The sequence below is a fragment of the Chiloscyllium plagiosum genome, unplaced genomic scaffold, assembly GCF_037043375.1.
Source record: "Chiloscyllium plagiosum isolate Xiang-an unplaced genomic scaffold, Cpla_swu_hap1 HiC_scaffold_1, whole genome shotgun sequence".
Taxonomy (NCBI): Eukaryota; Metazoa; Chordata; class Chondrichthyes; order Orectolobiformes; family Hemiscylliidae; genus Chiloscyllium; species Chiloscyllium plagiosum.
Genome location: NW_028270139.1, coordinates 9,752,986 through 9,770,560, shown reverse-complemented (window position 1 = coordinate 9,770,560; position 17,575 = coordinate 9,752,986). Strand labels below are relative to the sequence as shown.

Here is a 17,575-nt window from a genome sequence, read left to right as displayed (position 1 = left end):
TCTCAAACAAACTGCCACGTACATGCCCACATCCATGCCATCCCGGGACGGTCGGGACCTCCACAGTTTGTTCTTCTGGTTTCTTAGTCTTTTTCCAAAACATTGTTCTGTATCAAAATCTCTCCTCAATTACGATTGACCCTGCTCGCAGCGCCAAATTCTCAAGGTCAGGTTCGTAGGAGAGTAGTCTGACACAGAACAAACGACCAAGAGGCGAGTCTGCTAGAATATGGGCATTTTATTCCCCGCAGCGTCGCCACAACCAACGGGTCTGGCTTATACTCACTCTACATGTTACCGGAACTGGGAGCCGTCAGTTCTCGTAGAGCGGTTGCCAACAACCCACGCTCGGCGGTTAAACGTAACCCCGGAGCAGACTCACCGAACTGGAGACTTTTCCAGCTGATATACTCTTTTCCAGATATAAATATTCATGTGAACAGCAGAGCAAGGCTAAAAAACACATACAGATAAGAAGATTCACACGGGGAGGTGTGTAATAAGATTCACACGGGACTAAGCAACACCTCCATTCCGGTTAGATTCACACATGTATTGGGACATAATTTTTAACCGTTTCACCACAGCTTCCCAGAGAATCCTAGGATAAATGCCATCAGGCCCAGGGGACTTATCTATTTTCACCCTTTCCAGGATTTCCAACACCTCTTCTCTACATACCTCAAAGCCATCCATTCTACTTAATTGTGACTCAGTATTCACATCGACAATGTCCTGTTCCTGAGTGAATACTGACAAAAAGTATTCATTCAGTGTCTCCCCAATCTCTTCAGCCTCCACACGCAACTTCCCACTACTATCCTTGACTGGACCTATTCCTACCCTAGTCATTCTTTTATTCCTGACATACCTATAGAAAGCCTTAGGGTTTTCCCTAATCCTACCAACTAAGGACCTTTCATGTCCCCTCCTTGCTGCTCTTAGCTCTCTCTTCAGGTCCTTCCTGGCTACCTTATAACTCTCAATCGCCCCAATTGAACCTTCACGCCTCATCTTTACATAGGCCGCCCTCTTCCATTTAACAAGGGATTCCAATTCCTTATTAAACCACGGCTCCCTCACACAACCCTTTCCTCCCTGCCTGACGGGTACATACTTATCAAGGACACTCAATAGTTGCTCCTTGAACAAGCTCCACATATCAATTACGCCCTTGCCTTGAAGCTTACTTTTCCAAGCCACACATCCTAAGTCATGCCTCACCGCATCATAATTTCCCTGCCCCCAGCTATAACTCTTGTCCTATAGTGCACACTTATCCCTCTCCATCACTAGAGTAAAAGTCACCGAATTGTGGTCACTGTCCCCAAATGGCTCACCTACCTCTAATTCTAACACCTGGCCTGGTTCGTTACCCAGAACCAAATCCAGTATGGTCTCACCTCTTGTTGGCCTATCTACATATTGTGTCAGGAAACTCTCCTGCACACATTGGACAAACACTGACCCATCTAACGAATTTGAGCTATAGCTTTCCCAATCAATATCAGGAAAGTTAAAGTCCCCCATAACAACCACCCTATTACTTTCACTCTTCTCTTGAATCATCCTCGCAATCCTTTCTTCTACGATTCTAGGACTATTAGGAGGCCTGTAAAAGACTCCTAACAGGGTGAGCTCACCTTTCCTATTTCTAACCTCAGCCCAAACTACCTCAGATGGCGAGTCTTCATCCATCGTCCTTTCCACAGCTGGAATACTATCTTTGACAAGCAATGCCACACCTCCCCCTCTTTTACCCCCACCTCTGACCCTACTAAAACATTTAAACCCTGGGACCTGCAACAGCCAATCCTGTCCCTGTTCTACCCATGTCTCCGTAATAGCCACAACATCGAAGTCCCAGGTACCAACCCACGCTGCAAGTTCACCTACCTTATTTCGTATACTTCTTGCATTGAAATATACACACTTCAAGCCTCTTTCCTGTTTACAGGCACCCTCCTTTGAAATTGATGCCATGTTCCTAACCTCCCTACACTCCAGGTCCTGCACTCTAAAGCTACAGTCTGGGTTCCCATGCCCCTGCAGAGTTAGTTTAAACGCCCCCCAAGAGCACTAGCAAACCTCCCACCAAGGATACTGGTGCCCCTCAGGTTCAGGTGCAGACCATCCTGTTTATAGAGGTCCCACCTTCCCCAGAAAGAACCCCAGTTATCCAAATACCGGAATCCCTCCCTCCTGCACCATCCCTGTAGCCACGCATTTAACTGTTCTCTCTCCCTATTCCTCGACTCTCTATCACGTGGCACGGGTAACAAACCAGAGACAACAACTCTGTTCGTTCTAACTCTGAGCTTCCAACCTAGCTCCCTGAAAGCCTGCCTAACATCCTCAGCCCTCCTCCTACCTATGTCGTTGGTGCCAATGTGGACCACGACTTCGGGCTGCTCCCCCTCCCCCTTAAGGACCCGGAAAACACAATCAGAGACATCATGTACCCTTGCAACTGGGAGGCAACATACCAAACGTGAGACTCTCTCGTTCCCACAAAACCGCCTATCTGTGCCCCGAACTATCGAGTCCCCAATTACTATTGCTCTGCTCTTCTCCACCCTTCCCTTCTGAGTAACGGGGACAGGCTCCGTGCCAGAAGCCTGAGCCCTGTTACTTACCCCTGGTAAGTCGTCCCCCCCCACAAGTATCCAAAACGGTATACTTGTTCTTGAGGGGAACGGCCACAGGGGGTCCCTGCACTGGCTGCTTCCTCCCTGTCCCCCTCACTGTCACCCATCTATCTGACATCTTTGGAGTTACTACTTCCCTAAAGCTCCGATCTATGACCCCCTCTGCCTCCCGAATGATCCAAAGTTCATCCAACTCCAGCTCCAGTTCCCTAACACGGTCTTGGAGGAGCTGGAGATGGGTGCACTTCCTGCAAGTGTAATCAGCAGGGACGTCCATGGCATCCCTCACCTCAAACATGTTGCAAACATCGATTCTTCTTCTCCTTTGATCTGCCTGACCTGCTGCGCTTTTCCAGCAACACATTTTTAAGCTCTGGTCTCCAGCATCTGCAGTCCGCACTTTCTCCAGGCTGTTTAAGGAGCAATTGTTGCGAATGTTGGATAACTTTGTCCCACTGAGCCAGGTAAGGTGAAGGATGACAAGAGGAGAGAAGCTTCTTGTCAAGAGGAAGAAGGAAGCTTACTTAAGGTTGAGGAAGCAAGGATCTGACAGAGCTTTAGAGGATTACAGGGTAGCTAGGGAAGAACTCAAAAATGGACTGAGGAGAGCTAGGAGGGGGCATGAAAAAGCCTTGGCAGGAAGGATTAGGGAAAACCCAAAGACATTCTACACTTAGGTGAGGATTGAGAGAATGATCAGAGAGAGGGTAGGGCCGATCAGAGATAGTGGAGAGAACTTGTGCCTGGAATCTGAAGAGGTAGGGGAGGCCCTAAATGAGTAATTTGCTTCAGTATTCACTCGAGGCAGGGACTTTGTTGATAGTGAGAACACTGTGGACCAGGCTAAAGGGCTTGAACAGATTGATGGGTTGGGAAAGTGGATGAGTTGGAAATTCTGGGAAGCATCAAGATAGATAAGTCGCAAGGGCCGGACCTGATATATCCAAGGTTACTACAGGAAGCGAGGAATTAGAATCCTGCTCCTCTGTCGATGATCTTTGTATCCTCACTCTCCACGGGAGTAGTACAGGATGATTGGAAGGAGGCAAATGTTGTTCACCTATTCAAGAAAGGGAATAGGGAAATTCCCGGGAATTACAAACCAGTCAGTCTCACATCTATAGTAAGCAAGGTAGTAGAAAGGATTCTGAGAAATAGGATGAATGACTATTTGGAAAAACATAGTTGATTAAAGATAGTAAGCATGGCTTTGTGAGGGACAGGTCATGCCTCACAAGCCTTACTGAGTTCTTTGAGGATGTGACGAGACAAGTTGACAAAGGTCGAACAATAGATGTGGTGTATATAGATTTCAGTAAGGCATTTTATAAGGTTCCCCACTCATTCAGAAAGTTAGGAGGTATTGGATACAGGGAAAATTGGCTTCCTGGATATAGAATTGGCTAGCCAAAAGAAAACAGCAAGTGGTAGCGGGTAGAAAGTATTCCGCCTGGAGGTAAGTGACCAGTGGTGTCCCGTGGGGATCTGTTCTTGGACTTCTGCTCTTTTTAGTTTTTATAAATAACTTGGATGAGGAAGTTGAAGGATGGGTTAGTAAGTTTGCCGATGACACAAATGTCGGTAGTGTTGTAGACAGTGTCGAGGGCTGTGCAGGCTACAACAAGACATTGACGGGATGCAGAGCTGGGCTGAGAAGAGGCAGATGGTGTTCAACCTGTATAAATGTGAAGTGATTCATTTTGGAAGTTTGAACTTGAATGCTGAATACAGGGTTAAAGGCAGGATTCTTGGCAGTGTGGAGGAACAGCGGGATCTTGGAGTCCATGTAATGGATCCCTCAAAGTTGCCACCTGAGTTGATAGGGTTGTTAAGAAGGCGTATGGTGTTTTGGCTTTCATTAACAGAGGGATTGCGTTTAAGAGCCGCGAGGTTTTGGCTGCAGCTCTACAAAAGCCCATTAGACCACACTTGGATTATTGTTTTCAGTTCTGATCACCTCATTACAGGAAGGATATAGATGCTTTAGAGGGGGTGCAGAGGAGATTTACTAGGATGCTGCCTGAATTGGAGGGCTTGCCTTAAGAAGAGAGGTTGAGTGAGCTAGAGCTTTTCACACTGGAGAGAAGGAAGAGAGGTGACTTGATAGAAGTTTACGAGAGGCATAGATAGGGTAGATAGCCAGACACTTTCCCCTAGAGCAGAAATGGCTGTCACGAGGGGTCATAAGTTTAAGGTGATTGAAGGAAGAGGTAGGTTCTTTATGCAAAGAATGGTGGGTGCATGGAATGCACTACCAGCGGCTTTAGTAGAGTCAGAGACATTAGGGACATTTAAGCAACTGCTGGACAAGCACATGGATGGTAGTAAATTGAGGGCGTGTGTAGGTTAAGTTGATCTTAGATTAAGACAGATGGGCACAACATCGCAGGCCGAAGGGCCTGTATTGTGCTGTACTGTTCTACGTTCTACATCAATGTGTTGCTGGAAAAGCACAGCAGGTCAGGCAGCATCCAAGGAGCAGGAGAATCGACGTTTTGGGCATAAGCCCGAAGAAGAGCTTATGCCTGAAACGTCAATTCTCCTGGTCCTTGGATGCTGCCTGACCTGCTGTGCTTTTCCAGCAACACATTTTCAGCTCTGATCTCCAGCATCTGCAGTCCTCATTTTCTCCTACTTTCTACATCAAGCTAGAGGCTCAATCCTAATTTAATGGAGAGTGCTGGAGGGCATGCCAGGAGCAGCACCAGGTACACCTAAAAATGAGGTGTTAACCTGTGAAGCGACAAAACATGACTTACTTGTATGTTAAACAGCTTAAGCTGTAAGTAATAGAGCTAAGCTATTCCAGAGCCAACAGATCTGCAGTCTTGCCACTTCCAGTCATGAACAGCAGTGGACAATTAAACAACTCACTAAAAGAGGAGGCTTCACAAACATCCCCATCCTTACTAACAGAGGGGCACACTACATCAGTGCAACAGATAAGATTCACAAATACTTTCAGCCAGAAGTGTTGAGTGGATAATCCATCTCAGCTCCTCCAGTGGTCCCCAGTATCACAGGTACCAGTCTTCAGCCAATTCAATTCACTCCACATGATATTAAAAAATGGATGGAAGCACTGGATACTGCAAAGATTATTGGCCCTGACAACATTCGGCAATAGCACTGAAAACATTTGCTCCAGAACTTGCTGCAACCCCAGCCAAGTTGTTCCAGTACAAGACTGGCGTACACCCAATCGTGTGGAATTTGAGCAAGCAGCTCCTGTACACAAAAACGACAAATCCAACTCAGCCAAGTACCATCCCATCAGTCTACTCTTGATCATCAGTAAAGTGATGGCAGATGTTATCAACAGTGCTATTTAGCAGCATCAGCTCAGTGATACCCAGTTTGAGTTCTGCTTGGAGCATTCAGCTCTTGAGTTCATTACTGCCTCAGTTCAAACACAGACAAAAAAGCTGAATTCCAGAGGTGCAGTGACAGTTACAGCTCTTTACATCAAGGGTACATTTGATTACATTTAGCAAAAAGGACCCTTGGCAAAACTGGAATCAATGGGTATCAGGGGACAAACCCTGTGCTGGTTGGAGTCATACTTGGCACACAGAAAGATGGTTGTGATCATTGGAGGTCAGTTATCTACAGTCCAGGACATCTCTGCAGGAGTTCCTCAGGGTAGTATCCTAGGTGAAACTTTTTCATCAATGACCTCGCCGTCATAAGATCAGGAGTGGGGATGTTCACTGATTACTACACAATGTTCAGCATCATTCACAAGTTCTCAGATACTGAAACAGTCCATGTTCAAATCCAGCAAACAAGATCCAAGCTTGGACTGACAAGCGGCAAGTAACATTTGTACCATACAAGTGCCAGGCAATGATCATCTCCAAAAAAAGAGAATCTAACTTTTGTGCCTTGACATTCTATGGCACCATCATCACTTAATCCACCCCTACCAACATCCTGGGTACCGGTGTTGGACTGGGGTGTACAGTTAAAAATCACACAACACCAGGTTTTAGCCGAACAGGTTTAATTGGAAGCACACTAGCTTTCAGAGTGACGCTCCTTATCACCTGATGAAGGAGCGTCGCTCCGAAAGCTAGTGTGCTTCCAATTAAAGCTGTTGGACTATAACCTGGTGTTGTGTGATTTTTAACTTTGAACATCCTGGGGGTTACCATTGGCCAAAGACTGAACTGTCATAAATGTACTGAGGCATCAAAAGCAGGACAAAGGCCGGAGTCTTGCTGAGAGTAACCCGTCTCCTGACTTCCCAAAGTCTGTCCACCATCTACAAGGTGCATGACAGGAGTGTGATGTTATATTCCCCACGTGCCTGGATGACTGCGGCTCCAACAACACTCAAGAAGCTGGACAACATCCAGAACAAAGCAGCCCTCTTAATTGGCACCACATTCGCAAACATTCAGACCCCTCACCACCAGTGCTCAGGAGCAGCAGGGTGGACTATCCACAAGATGCACTGCAAAAATTCACCAAGGCTCTTTTAGATAGCACCTTCCAAACCCATGACTATTTCCATCTAGAAAGACAAGGGCAGCAAATACATGGGAAAAACACTAGCTGTAGGTTCCCCTCCAAGTCACTCACTATCCCAACTTGGAAAATATATTGTTGCTCCTTCACCGTTGCTGGGTCAAATTCCTGGAGCTCCCTCCCTAATAGCATTGTGGGCCTACCTAAAGCCTATGGACTAGAGTCTAATTTTCAGGTTGGAGGTGTATTGGGAGGGGTTGCTGCTGTTAGGCCCAGTGTGGAAGAGGTTTGCTGAGCATGTCAGGTCCAGTCTGACAGGGGGTGTTCAGTTTAATATTTAATCAGGAGTTAGATTAGGTTTATAATCCTCTAACACAGCCTAATTAATATTTTGTCTGAGCTGAGCCAAATTCTCCAATTTTAAGGGATTTTTTTTTTGGAAGGTTCCAATCAGAATTTTCAGTTTCTGGGGCAATTCCCTAGGAGTCAGCTGCATCAAGATTTCTGAATAGTCCCAATACACTGGATATTCAAGGTTCCTCTGTGTATCAAAGCAGGGTTTGTGACTAGCCATAACATTTGCTTGGAAGTGAGTAGCTGTTGAGTGTTTGGTTGGAGGTGTATTTCATTTCACAATTGGGTTTCCAACAAAACTGCTGACTTCAAAGGCAGGACCTGCTAATACTTTTTGAGCGCATTTCCTGACTACAGCCAATAAATCTAAGAGACTGACTGACTGCTGGCTGAATAAATCTTCACAGTCAATCACAGCAGTGAAGATAAAGTGTGAAAGAGAGGTTGGAATGTCCATTCACTCTGTATACACTTTGCCAAGATATAATAAACCTAGCAGTAACAATGGCATGTATCAGAAAGATTGTGCCATCATAGCAAACTGCCATTGCTGTAACCTATAAAAGTGTCAAGCAACCAGAACTTTAAAGTATCAATGGCAGAAACTACAGCTCTGTATCTTATCTAAATAAAAATCAAGTCATTGACAAAACAGATTTAAGAGCAAAAACTCACAAGCAAGATTTTCCCTTGATTCTACCTGATTTAACAGGCTAATAGAAGTCTGGGCTCCCAGTTGAGTCTCATTTTGCATTCATGGCTGGATAAAAAGGCATAGACTGACATGGAATGTATCAGAAACCACTGGGAGTTGGTGAAGGGACATATTGGGGGTATGAGGAGCCATTGGGTGTGGGTAAAGGAGTATGCAATGACATAGAGACACTATCATGGTTAATATTATTGTCTAAATAGCTAGAGATTGTAGAACTCAGATGCAGAGGGATCTGGGTGTCCTTGTGCATAAAACACAAAAGGTTAGTATAAAAGGAATGACAAGTAATTAGAAATGCTGAGAATGTGACCATTTATTGTGAGGAGAGCTGAATACAAGGGGAGGTTATGTTTCAGTTAGACAGGGCACTGGTGGCTCTGTATCTAGAGTACTGTAAATAGTATTGATTACTTTATTTAAGGAGGGATGTAAAATTATAGGAAGCAGTTCAGAGAATGTTAACCAAACTAATGTTTGGAATGGGACAGTTGTCTTGTGAGGAAGGTTGGACAAGCTAGGCTTATATCCCTGGCATTTAGAAGAACAAGAGGTGACCAGACGGAAATATATAAAGGTTCTGAGGGGTCTAAACAAGATAGATGAAGACAGAAAAAACTAGAACTAAGGACTACTGTTTACAAATCAGAGGATCACCCATTTAAACAGAAATGAAGCAAATTAATTTTCTCTCAGAGGTAGAGTCTTTGAAACTTTCTTCCTGAGAAGATGACAAAATCAGGGTCCTTGAATACTTTGAGGAAGAGGTAGACAGGTTCTTGTTAAGCAAGTAGATGAAAGGTTATCAGAGATAAGTGAGAATGTCAATATGAGATTGCAATCAGATCAGCTGTGATTGTATTGAATGGAGGATCAGGTTTTAAGGGCTGAATGGTCTCTTCCTGCTCTTTGTTTGTATGCTCATATGAATGGAGGCATGATGGGCCATTGCGACTGGATTAAGGGTAATGGATTGCTATGGTGGATCTGAGTGGCCACTGGTTTTGGATGGTTGGCATGGAAACATGGGTAGAACTGTTTGAACCTACATTTCAAAGTTTCCCTCATCCAAACTATGGTTCACAAGTTCTCTGAGAAGCTGTAAACAGTGAGTCCTCAGGAAGCTAGCCTGATTTTTTGATAGTTTAGAGAGATAGGAAATAAATACCCTGCATTGAAGGCAGTCAGATCTGGAAATGCCTGTTCTTTTCTGCTGTGCTGCTGAAAATTGGTGACATCAGGAATGACGTTGGGAATCCTGGGATTCAGTCCCGCCTGCTATTTGAAAGGTAAGAACCAATCCTGAGAGTTGAATCAGAGACTGACTTGGCAAAAGTTCAGGGGACTTGATGAGCATATTACAAAGGTCGGCACCAGAGGTGATAGGTGCAGGGAAGTGGGGGTGGGGGGGTTGGTCAGAATATCGAGAGTGGGCTAGAGAGATCACAGGGTTGGATGGGGCACTAAGTGAGATTGGAAGAATGGTGAAATGTTTCAAAGTGATCAGACACTTCCATCATCGAGTGCAGAGGGTGGAGAAATTAGAAAGGTTGGAGGTAACATGGAATGTATCAGGAACCATTGGGAGTTGGTGTAGGGACATACTGGGGATATCAGGAGCTATTGGGTATGGGTAAAGGGTATGCAATGACATAGAGACACTATGATGGAGTGCAGAGGGCGGAGAAATTAGAATGGTTAGAGGTAACTGGGCGATCTTGGCTTGAGTCAGTGACCAATTATATGGTTTAAGATGGAGGGAAGCAGGGTAAGCTGGATCTCATATTTATGTATATTTACATAAATGGGAAACATATTTATCTGCTGATTCAATAACCCACGCCTCACTTTAAACCGATGATTAAATCTGAGCCACACAACTATATTATAATATCCTCCAAGTGCCAGCTGCCTGCCAAAGTGCATTTGTTATAACAAGAAATGAGTTAATTAATGGCCAAGTTGGTTCAGATTTGAGATTTCTAACATTTTATGGGATTTTTATCTCTATATTTTCTTTGTGTCTCCATGTGAAAATTGGTTACAGGTCTCCAAGAAGGAAGATTTTCATGGAAATAGATTATTTTTATTCATGCGTGGGATGTGGCTGTTGCAGGCTAGCCATCATTTATTGCCCATCCATAGTTGCCCTTGATAAGGTGATAGCGAGCTGACATCTTGAACTGTTGCAGTCCATGTGCTGTAGGTAGACCCACAATGCCATGAGAGGGAACTCCAGGATCTTGACCTACTGACACTGAAGGAATGATGTTAAGTTTTAGAAGAATGGGAACATTTTTTTCCGGATGACTATCATCTGGCTAATGGCTGCAACAATCTTCTATTTAGTTGAATGTGCTTGATCATTAGCTGGAGTTTGTGTGCTGTGATATCTATCTTGTGGTGACCACTTTCATGCCCTAGACATTAGGAGCTGTCAGAATGCTGCAGTTCATTTTGTTAAAAGCACAAAGCTGATTCTTTTAATAATAAATTAAATGGATGCTGTAATATTCTAAAAGCAGAAGGATGAATTGTTGTGGACTGGCCATTGCAATCATTGCTTCTACTTGAATAATTTCATCCACAATATAGGTACTCTCCAGTCATTCCAGGAACATCTGGGTCCTGTAACTTGCATCTTCTCAACAGGTCCATATTTGACTTCAAAATCCAATCACTCTGTGTATTTTCTAAAAATCTTTAATTTCCTGTCCATCGGATGTGCCTGCTCATGATGACTTGCTCCCAGTACTCTTGCATTAATGCTCTGTAATTTGCTGGAGGGAATGTAGCCAAGGCTGATTAGCGATTTTTAGCTTAACATATTACAGCCCTGTTACTATTGTCTGGTATTTAAACAGTGTGATTCTTTCAAGGAAAACATAAGAACTAGGAGCAATAACAGGCAATTCAGCCCCTCGAAATGTTTTGCCATTTGATATAATCATGGCTGACCTTATCTTGGCCTCAACCCCACGTTCCTACCTGCTGTCCATAACCCTTCAACCCATTACTAATTAAAACTCTGTCTATCTCCTCCCTCAATTCACTCAATCACCTGGCATCCACTGCATTCTGAGGTAATGAATTCCATAGTTTCACGATTCTTCGGAAGAGGTAATTTCCCCATATCTTTATTTTAAATTGCTACCCCTTATCCTAAAACTATGACTCTTGCAGGTTTTCCTATCCTCTCTACATCTATTTTTCTCAATCCCTTTAGTGTCTTATGTAGCTCAATTAGATTTCCTCTCACTATTCTAAACTCCAGAAAGTATAGGTCCAAACTGCTCAATCTCTCTTCCTAAGTCAGACCGCTCACCTCCGGAATCAATCTAGTGAATGGTGGGCCAATCCAGTATATAATTACTAAGTTAAAGGAAGACTATTTTTCATATTTGGCAGATTTTTTTGAGTATTGGGAGATGCAAGATTCAGAAGACATATGCTATCTTATGCCATGAATATCCCTAAGTATTGCTACGCCTGATATATTTTGTTGTGTTTGCATACAGAATAATCACCATTTACATGGATAGGTGCAGCTCTCAGAACACTCAAGTAGCTCCGACAGGGTCCAAGACAGCTCACTTGATTAGTATTCCATTTACCACCTTAAGCATTTCTACTCTCCACCACTGAGGCAAGGTGGCAGCAGTATTCGAATTAGATTTTACTGTCACGTGTAGTCAAGTACAGAAGTACATGAGCAGAGTAAAAAGTGTACAAGTTGCCATTTCTGGTGCCATCTTAGTTGCAAAGGCACCTAGATACAAATCTTCGATACAAAGGAAAAAAAATAAAGAAACAAAGATAAAATTTAAATATTACAGTCCCTCTTGGTTTAAAGAAGAAAAATGAAAAACTGGAGTTAAAAGTTAGACATCACAGTCCTTTTTAGTATTAAGTAGAAAATACCATCTAAAAGATATACCATGTTAGAATGCAACATGATCTGGACAATATCCAGGCTTGGGCTGGCAAGTGGCCAAGTAACATTCATACTGCACAAATGCCAGGCAATGACCATCTCCAATTTGTGACATTGAATCTCTGTACTTCAGAAGGATGTAGGGATGGGATCATTGAATTTTTGTTAAGTTGAAGTAGATAGTTTCTCGTCAGGCAAGGAACTCAAAGGTTATTCGAGATAGATGGAAATGTGAGGTTTAGAACACAAACAGGTTACCTATCATATTGAATGGCAGTACAAGCTTCAAGGGCTTAACAGCATACTTCTTCTCCTAACTCCTATGTTCTTTCTTTTAATCCTTTTGTGTATGCCATTACCTGGAGAGTATCAATGGTCATCTTCCCTTCAGATCCTTCCCTTCACAATCATGACTACCTTGCATCTGACAGTTGTTTTCTTCAACAAAGCAATCACAATCTCTTGACCAACAACTGCATTTATGATCACTTGTCACTATATACACTGACAGAAACTGAGCACATTCAAAAACAACTTGGCCTTCCTTTTTAATCTTTGGATTTTGTTCATGCAGTTGGATCAAACATTGGATGAAAAACATCTTAGATCAAAGATATTTGACAAGACACATTCAAGGAATAGTTAAAGTGTTGTAAATAGTGAACAGTAAGGCAGCATCATATCAGGTGGTGTGTTTTGTGCTGATCTGTGCTGAATTCCACGGTGCCATTTGCTTTGAAACTCATCTCTTTGAAAAACAACAAGCAAAAGAATTTCAAATACATGTAAAGCATGCAAACACTTAACAGATCGTGATAAGCTTTTTCAGCAGAAACTTTAAATTGTAAAGCCTCTATTAAACAGTACACAAATAGTGAACATGTTCAGCATTACTTGCTAATATTTGAAGGGTCAAATGTCAAAGAATTAATTGTGGAATTATACTTCCAGAGCTTCTTCGTCACAATCCACCACTACTTTTCACATTACAGTAATAATATTATTTGTCACAACCCAATAAAAGCACCAGAAGTTGAAGAAATTGTTATTTGTGATTATTGCTTACCTACATAAAGAAATTGTGTAACTTTTCTGGTAAATATAAATTTCTCTCAGTCTGCTATGCCAGGTACTTACTTGACTGATATAACTTTGTCCTGTAGTATCTTTCCTTGCTATCTTCCCTGAAAAACTGCGGATGTAGTCTATCATCTTTTTCACGGCCTGGCGATCTAAAGAACCAAGATAATTCATACTGTCATAACTTCTGTCAACCTTTCAACGTGGAAATGTCATGAAGGATTTTCCAAAACAGCAGACAGTAGTTATTAGTTCACTAGTTGTTTACCTTTTTCACTGGCAAGCTTCATCCAACTCTCTGCTGCCCAGGCTGCATTTGAATCATTGAATATTGCCTGAAGTGACTAGAGCAGATTACATCATTCATGTTTATTTATTTCTGATAGGAATAAAAAAGTTGTGCTGAACTGAGATATAGGCAAGCTTACTGAATAACTCCAATATGTGTATCTGAGAACATATATATAGCTCCGAAATGCAATTTTTAAAAAATTCACTCATTGGATGTGGGCATCACCAGCTGGCCAGCATTTATTTCCCAGCCCATGTTGCCCTTGTGAATGTGGTGGTGAGCTGCCTTCTTGAACTCCAGCAGTCCACGTGCTGTCGGCAGACTCACAATGCCCTTAAGAGCGAATTCAAGGATTTTGAACCAGTGACAATGAAGGAATAGCAATATATTTCCAAGTCAGGATGATGAGTGGTTTGGAGGGGTACATTAAGAGCACCTTAAATAAGAACAGCTGAAGGGAAAGCTTAACGTTAAGAAAAAAATATAAGAAATATTTATATGTCAAATGGAAGGATAAAGGGAATACCCAAATCTTTGAAAAGAAGTTGATTAAAAATAATTATTAGGAGGCAAAGACAATTCAAAAACAATTTAACAAAGAGTGTAAAATTATGTTAAATGTGTAAAATTATGTAAAATAACTTAAGGAAAATTAAAGTTGGCAAAGAGCCATTAAAAGATCAGCAAAATAGACTCGGTGGTGATGAGAAATGGTAGAAAATCTAAATTTCTTTGCACTGAAGAGGATGAAAATGTTTTGCAAGCTAATAAGGAAAAATTAAGGATAAAAACACGTTAGTATGGTATGTCATGCTCAAGGAAATTGGACAGAAGATTGCCCAGTGTATACATAAAATGTTCCTTAAAATACGTGCGCAATGGAAAAGGCCTGAGAACTATAAACCAGACAGCTTTCAATCCCTAACAGTAAAGAATACAGGTATCTATGGTGAGGAAATTGCCAAAGTCAGAAATCAGAATAAACAGTGATTTCCAGCCTCAAACTGAATGTGCCAGTGAGCCCCTTCCTAGTAGCCCAACCTACTAACCTGACAGACTTCACACTTGATATGTAAATGGATCATAGAATTACAGTATCCCTACAGTGTGGAAACAGGCCCTTCAGCCCAACAAGTCCACACTGACCTTCTGAAGAGTAACCCACCCAGACCTATTCCCCCACCCTATTACTCTACATTTACCTCCAACTAATTCATCTAACCTACACATCCCTGAAGACTATGGGCATTTTAGCATGGTCAATTCACCTAACCTGCACATCTTTGGATTGTGGGAGGAAACTGGAGCACCTGGAGGAAACCCACACAGACATGGGGAGAATGTCTGTGCAGAGTTTGTTTGCACAGTCGCCCGAGGCTGGAATTGACCCCAGGTCCGTTGTGCTGTGAGGCAGCAGTGCTAACCACTGAGCCACCATGCAGCCCATTAGACCAATCCCCTCAGACTTGCCATTACCAAGCAAATAGACGGACTCTGACCCACTCTGTGGACTGTAGAGACACAGACCCCTGACCATGAACACGCTGACCAGATGTCCGACTATAGCCAAGTCTATGGACTGGTGTGGATCCTTGATTTACTGTGGTGGACCTCCTGACTGATGGGTGCATCTGTGGACTTCACTAAAACTTTGAGATGTGGTTGCTTACTTGCTGCAGATGCAGTGTGTTTGCCACATTCATTCATGGGATATGGATGTTGCTGGCCAGGTCAGCACTTATTGCCCATTGCTAATTGCCCCTTCACCTAAGTGGCATGGTAGAGACATTTCAGAGGGTAGTTAAGAGGCAACCACATTACAGTGGGTCTAGAGTCAAATGTAAGGCAAGCCAGATGAGAATAACAGATTTCCTTTCCTAAAGGACATTAGTGAACTAGATCGGCTGTCCCATTAATTGACGGTGGCTACATGGTTGCCATGAGGACCCTCTGTTTCCATCCAGATTTTTACTGAATTCAAATTTCACCATCTGCCATGGTGGGATGCTAACCCATGCCCCAGAATATTAGTTCTGGATTACTAGCCCAGTGACATTGCCACTACATTACTGCTTTGCTTTCATCAAACACCAGCTATTTTATCAGACTTTCCTAGCTGTACAGTGCAGCTCCTCACACGCTATGCTCAGTGAACTTAATGAGGAGCTTTTGCAATACTATAAATGATTTATTTAAATACTTCACATGATTCAGTCACATTTAGTAAACATTTTACTCATTTGTCTCTTAATTGGTCGGGTTGAATCTGGGATGGGGTGGGGGAGGAGATTTACAAACTGGTGAATTCAATGTTGAGGCCGTGGCCATGTGGTTGTAGGCTCCCAAGGCAGAAGATTAGGTGTTCCTCCTGTTTGTGGGTGGCCTTATTCAGGCAGTGGAGGAGACACAGAGTGGACATGTCATGGGCTGGGGTGGTGGGGGCGGTGGCAAAGAGAGTTAAAATGGATGGCTACAGGAGGTGAGGTTGGATACGGACCAGGGATGTTCCCTGAACCGTTCCGCGAGTTTGCATTCAGTCTCTTCAATGTAGAGGAGACCACATCGAGAGCAATGGATGCAGTAAATGAGGTTCGAGGATATGCAAGTAAACCTCTGCTGGATGTGGAATGACCCTTTGGGTCCTTGGATGGAGGTGAGGGGCGGGTGGTGTTGGGATAGGTTCTGCACTTTGTGTGAAGGCAGGGAAGGTGCCGGGTAGATAGGGTTGGTTGGTGGCGAGTGTAAACTTAACGAGGGACACACAGAGGGAACAGTCTCTACAGAATGCGGATAGAGGTGGGGAAGGAAATATATTTTTGGTGGTGGGGCTGATGGCAAACCAAATAACTACTAGAAAAATAACAGTGAAAATGAAATATAATTAATAATTTGTTATTATAAGGTACTCGAATTTTTAGCTTTCTGGAAATTGGCTCTGACATCCCGGAATAAAAATAAGAATAAATAATGTCAAACATTAAGTCGGCCAATGAACATTTGTAGAGAGTCCAGATAAAATGTCAGCTGTTTTCTCTTGAATACATGTATGTTTTCTTCCTATTTAACTGTACTGAGTTTATTACTTCTCAATTCGGAGAAAGAGTTATATGTAATACTTCAATTTGTTTGCTGTCTCCACAGATGCCAAATGACTTGCTGCATATTTCCAGCACTTTCTGCGCTGCTTCATGTCTCTAGCAGTTGCTAATATATCTTGATGCATATTATCAGCTTTCAATATGAAATAAAAACTTATAGATCCCAGAACTTTATTCAAAAAAAGGGTCACATAACTTCAATGGCATAAACACCCTATTTCAGAGAAAGATTGCCCGGAGTCAGTGAATAATGCAGTGGGAGGTTTGCTGATAACTGATATAAAGTTGAGTGTAGTTGTTCTTGCCTGTTTTTTGAACAAAAATTGTACCAGTATTATTTATTGTAAAGCCATATATATGTGCATTTATTTAATAGGATAATGCTAACAATGACTATATACTCAGCACAAAGTATTTTACCATCAAAAATTTGAGCACTTTCTATTATTGTGTATAACTGCTTCCACTGTTTACGCAAACTTATTTGACAGCCTAAACAATATCAATCATTAAATTAAACTTTTAAAATACCTTTCTGATTTCGTCAGAATTCATGGTTGACTGTGAAGGCATTTTAGGTTTATAGCATCCAAATGTTTGACTGGGAGATTTTTTCCACTTGTCTGTCAAAGGAATAACAGTCATTTAAAAAGAAACTCTGACTTCTTCTAAATTTGTGAATGCAGAGTTTAACACACAATATTGAATATTTCCTAATAGAGCTTTTAAAAAATATCCTTGGTCTAGAAAATTAAATGAAATGGACGGCCTTGTATCTAAACAGATTTGCTCAATTGGTGAACTGTGGACGGATTTTTTTTGTTAAAGCCAATTGTGTGGGTAGAATGAATAGATTGTAGCTAGTGAATTTGTTGATGATAATTTACTGAAAGGCTTTGCCAATTTTAAACTTGTGAATTAAACCCAGAGTCATGTTCTGATTGAAATGTCTCTGTGATATTCTCTGTTGTACATGGGCTTATTGTT

General features: G+C 42.4%; 1 protein-coding gene across 2 annotated transcripts in view; it reads right to left on the bottom strand.

Annotated features, from left to right (window-relative positions):
* LOC122554303 (uncharacterized) overlaps positions 1-17,575 on the bottom strand; it is an 82,518-nt gene that overhangs the window by 54,780 nt on the left and 10,163 nt on the right. For both annotated transcript variants that reach the window (XM_043699120.2, XM_087975976.1), the window contains exons 3-5: positions 17,120-17,211; positions 13,467-13,542; positions 13,256-13,350 (exon numbers count right to left, since the gene is read on the bottom strand). In XM_043699120.2, the coding sequence (XP_043555055.2) occupies positions 13,256-13,350; positions 13,467-13,542; positions 17,120-17,211 (263 nt within the window). The remainder of the gene's footprint in view (positions 1-13,255; positions 13,351-13,466; positions 13,543-17,119; positions 17,212-17,575) is intronic.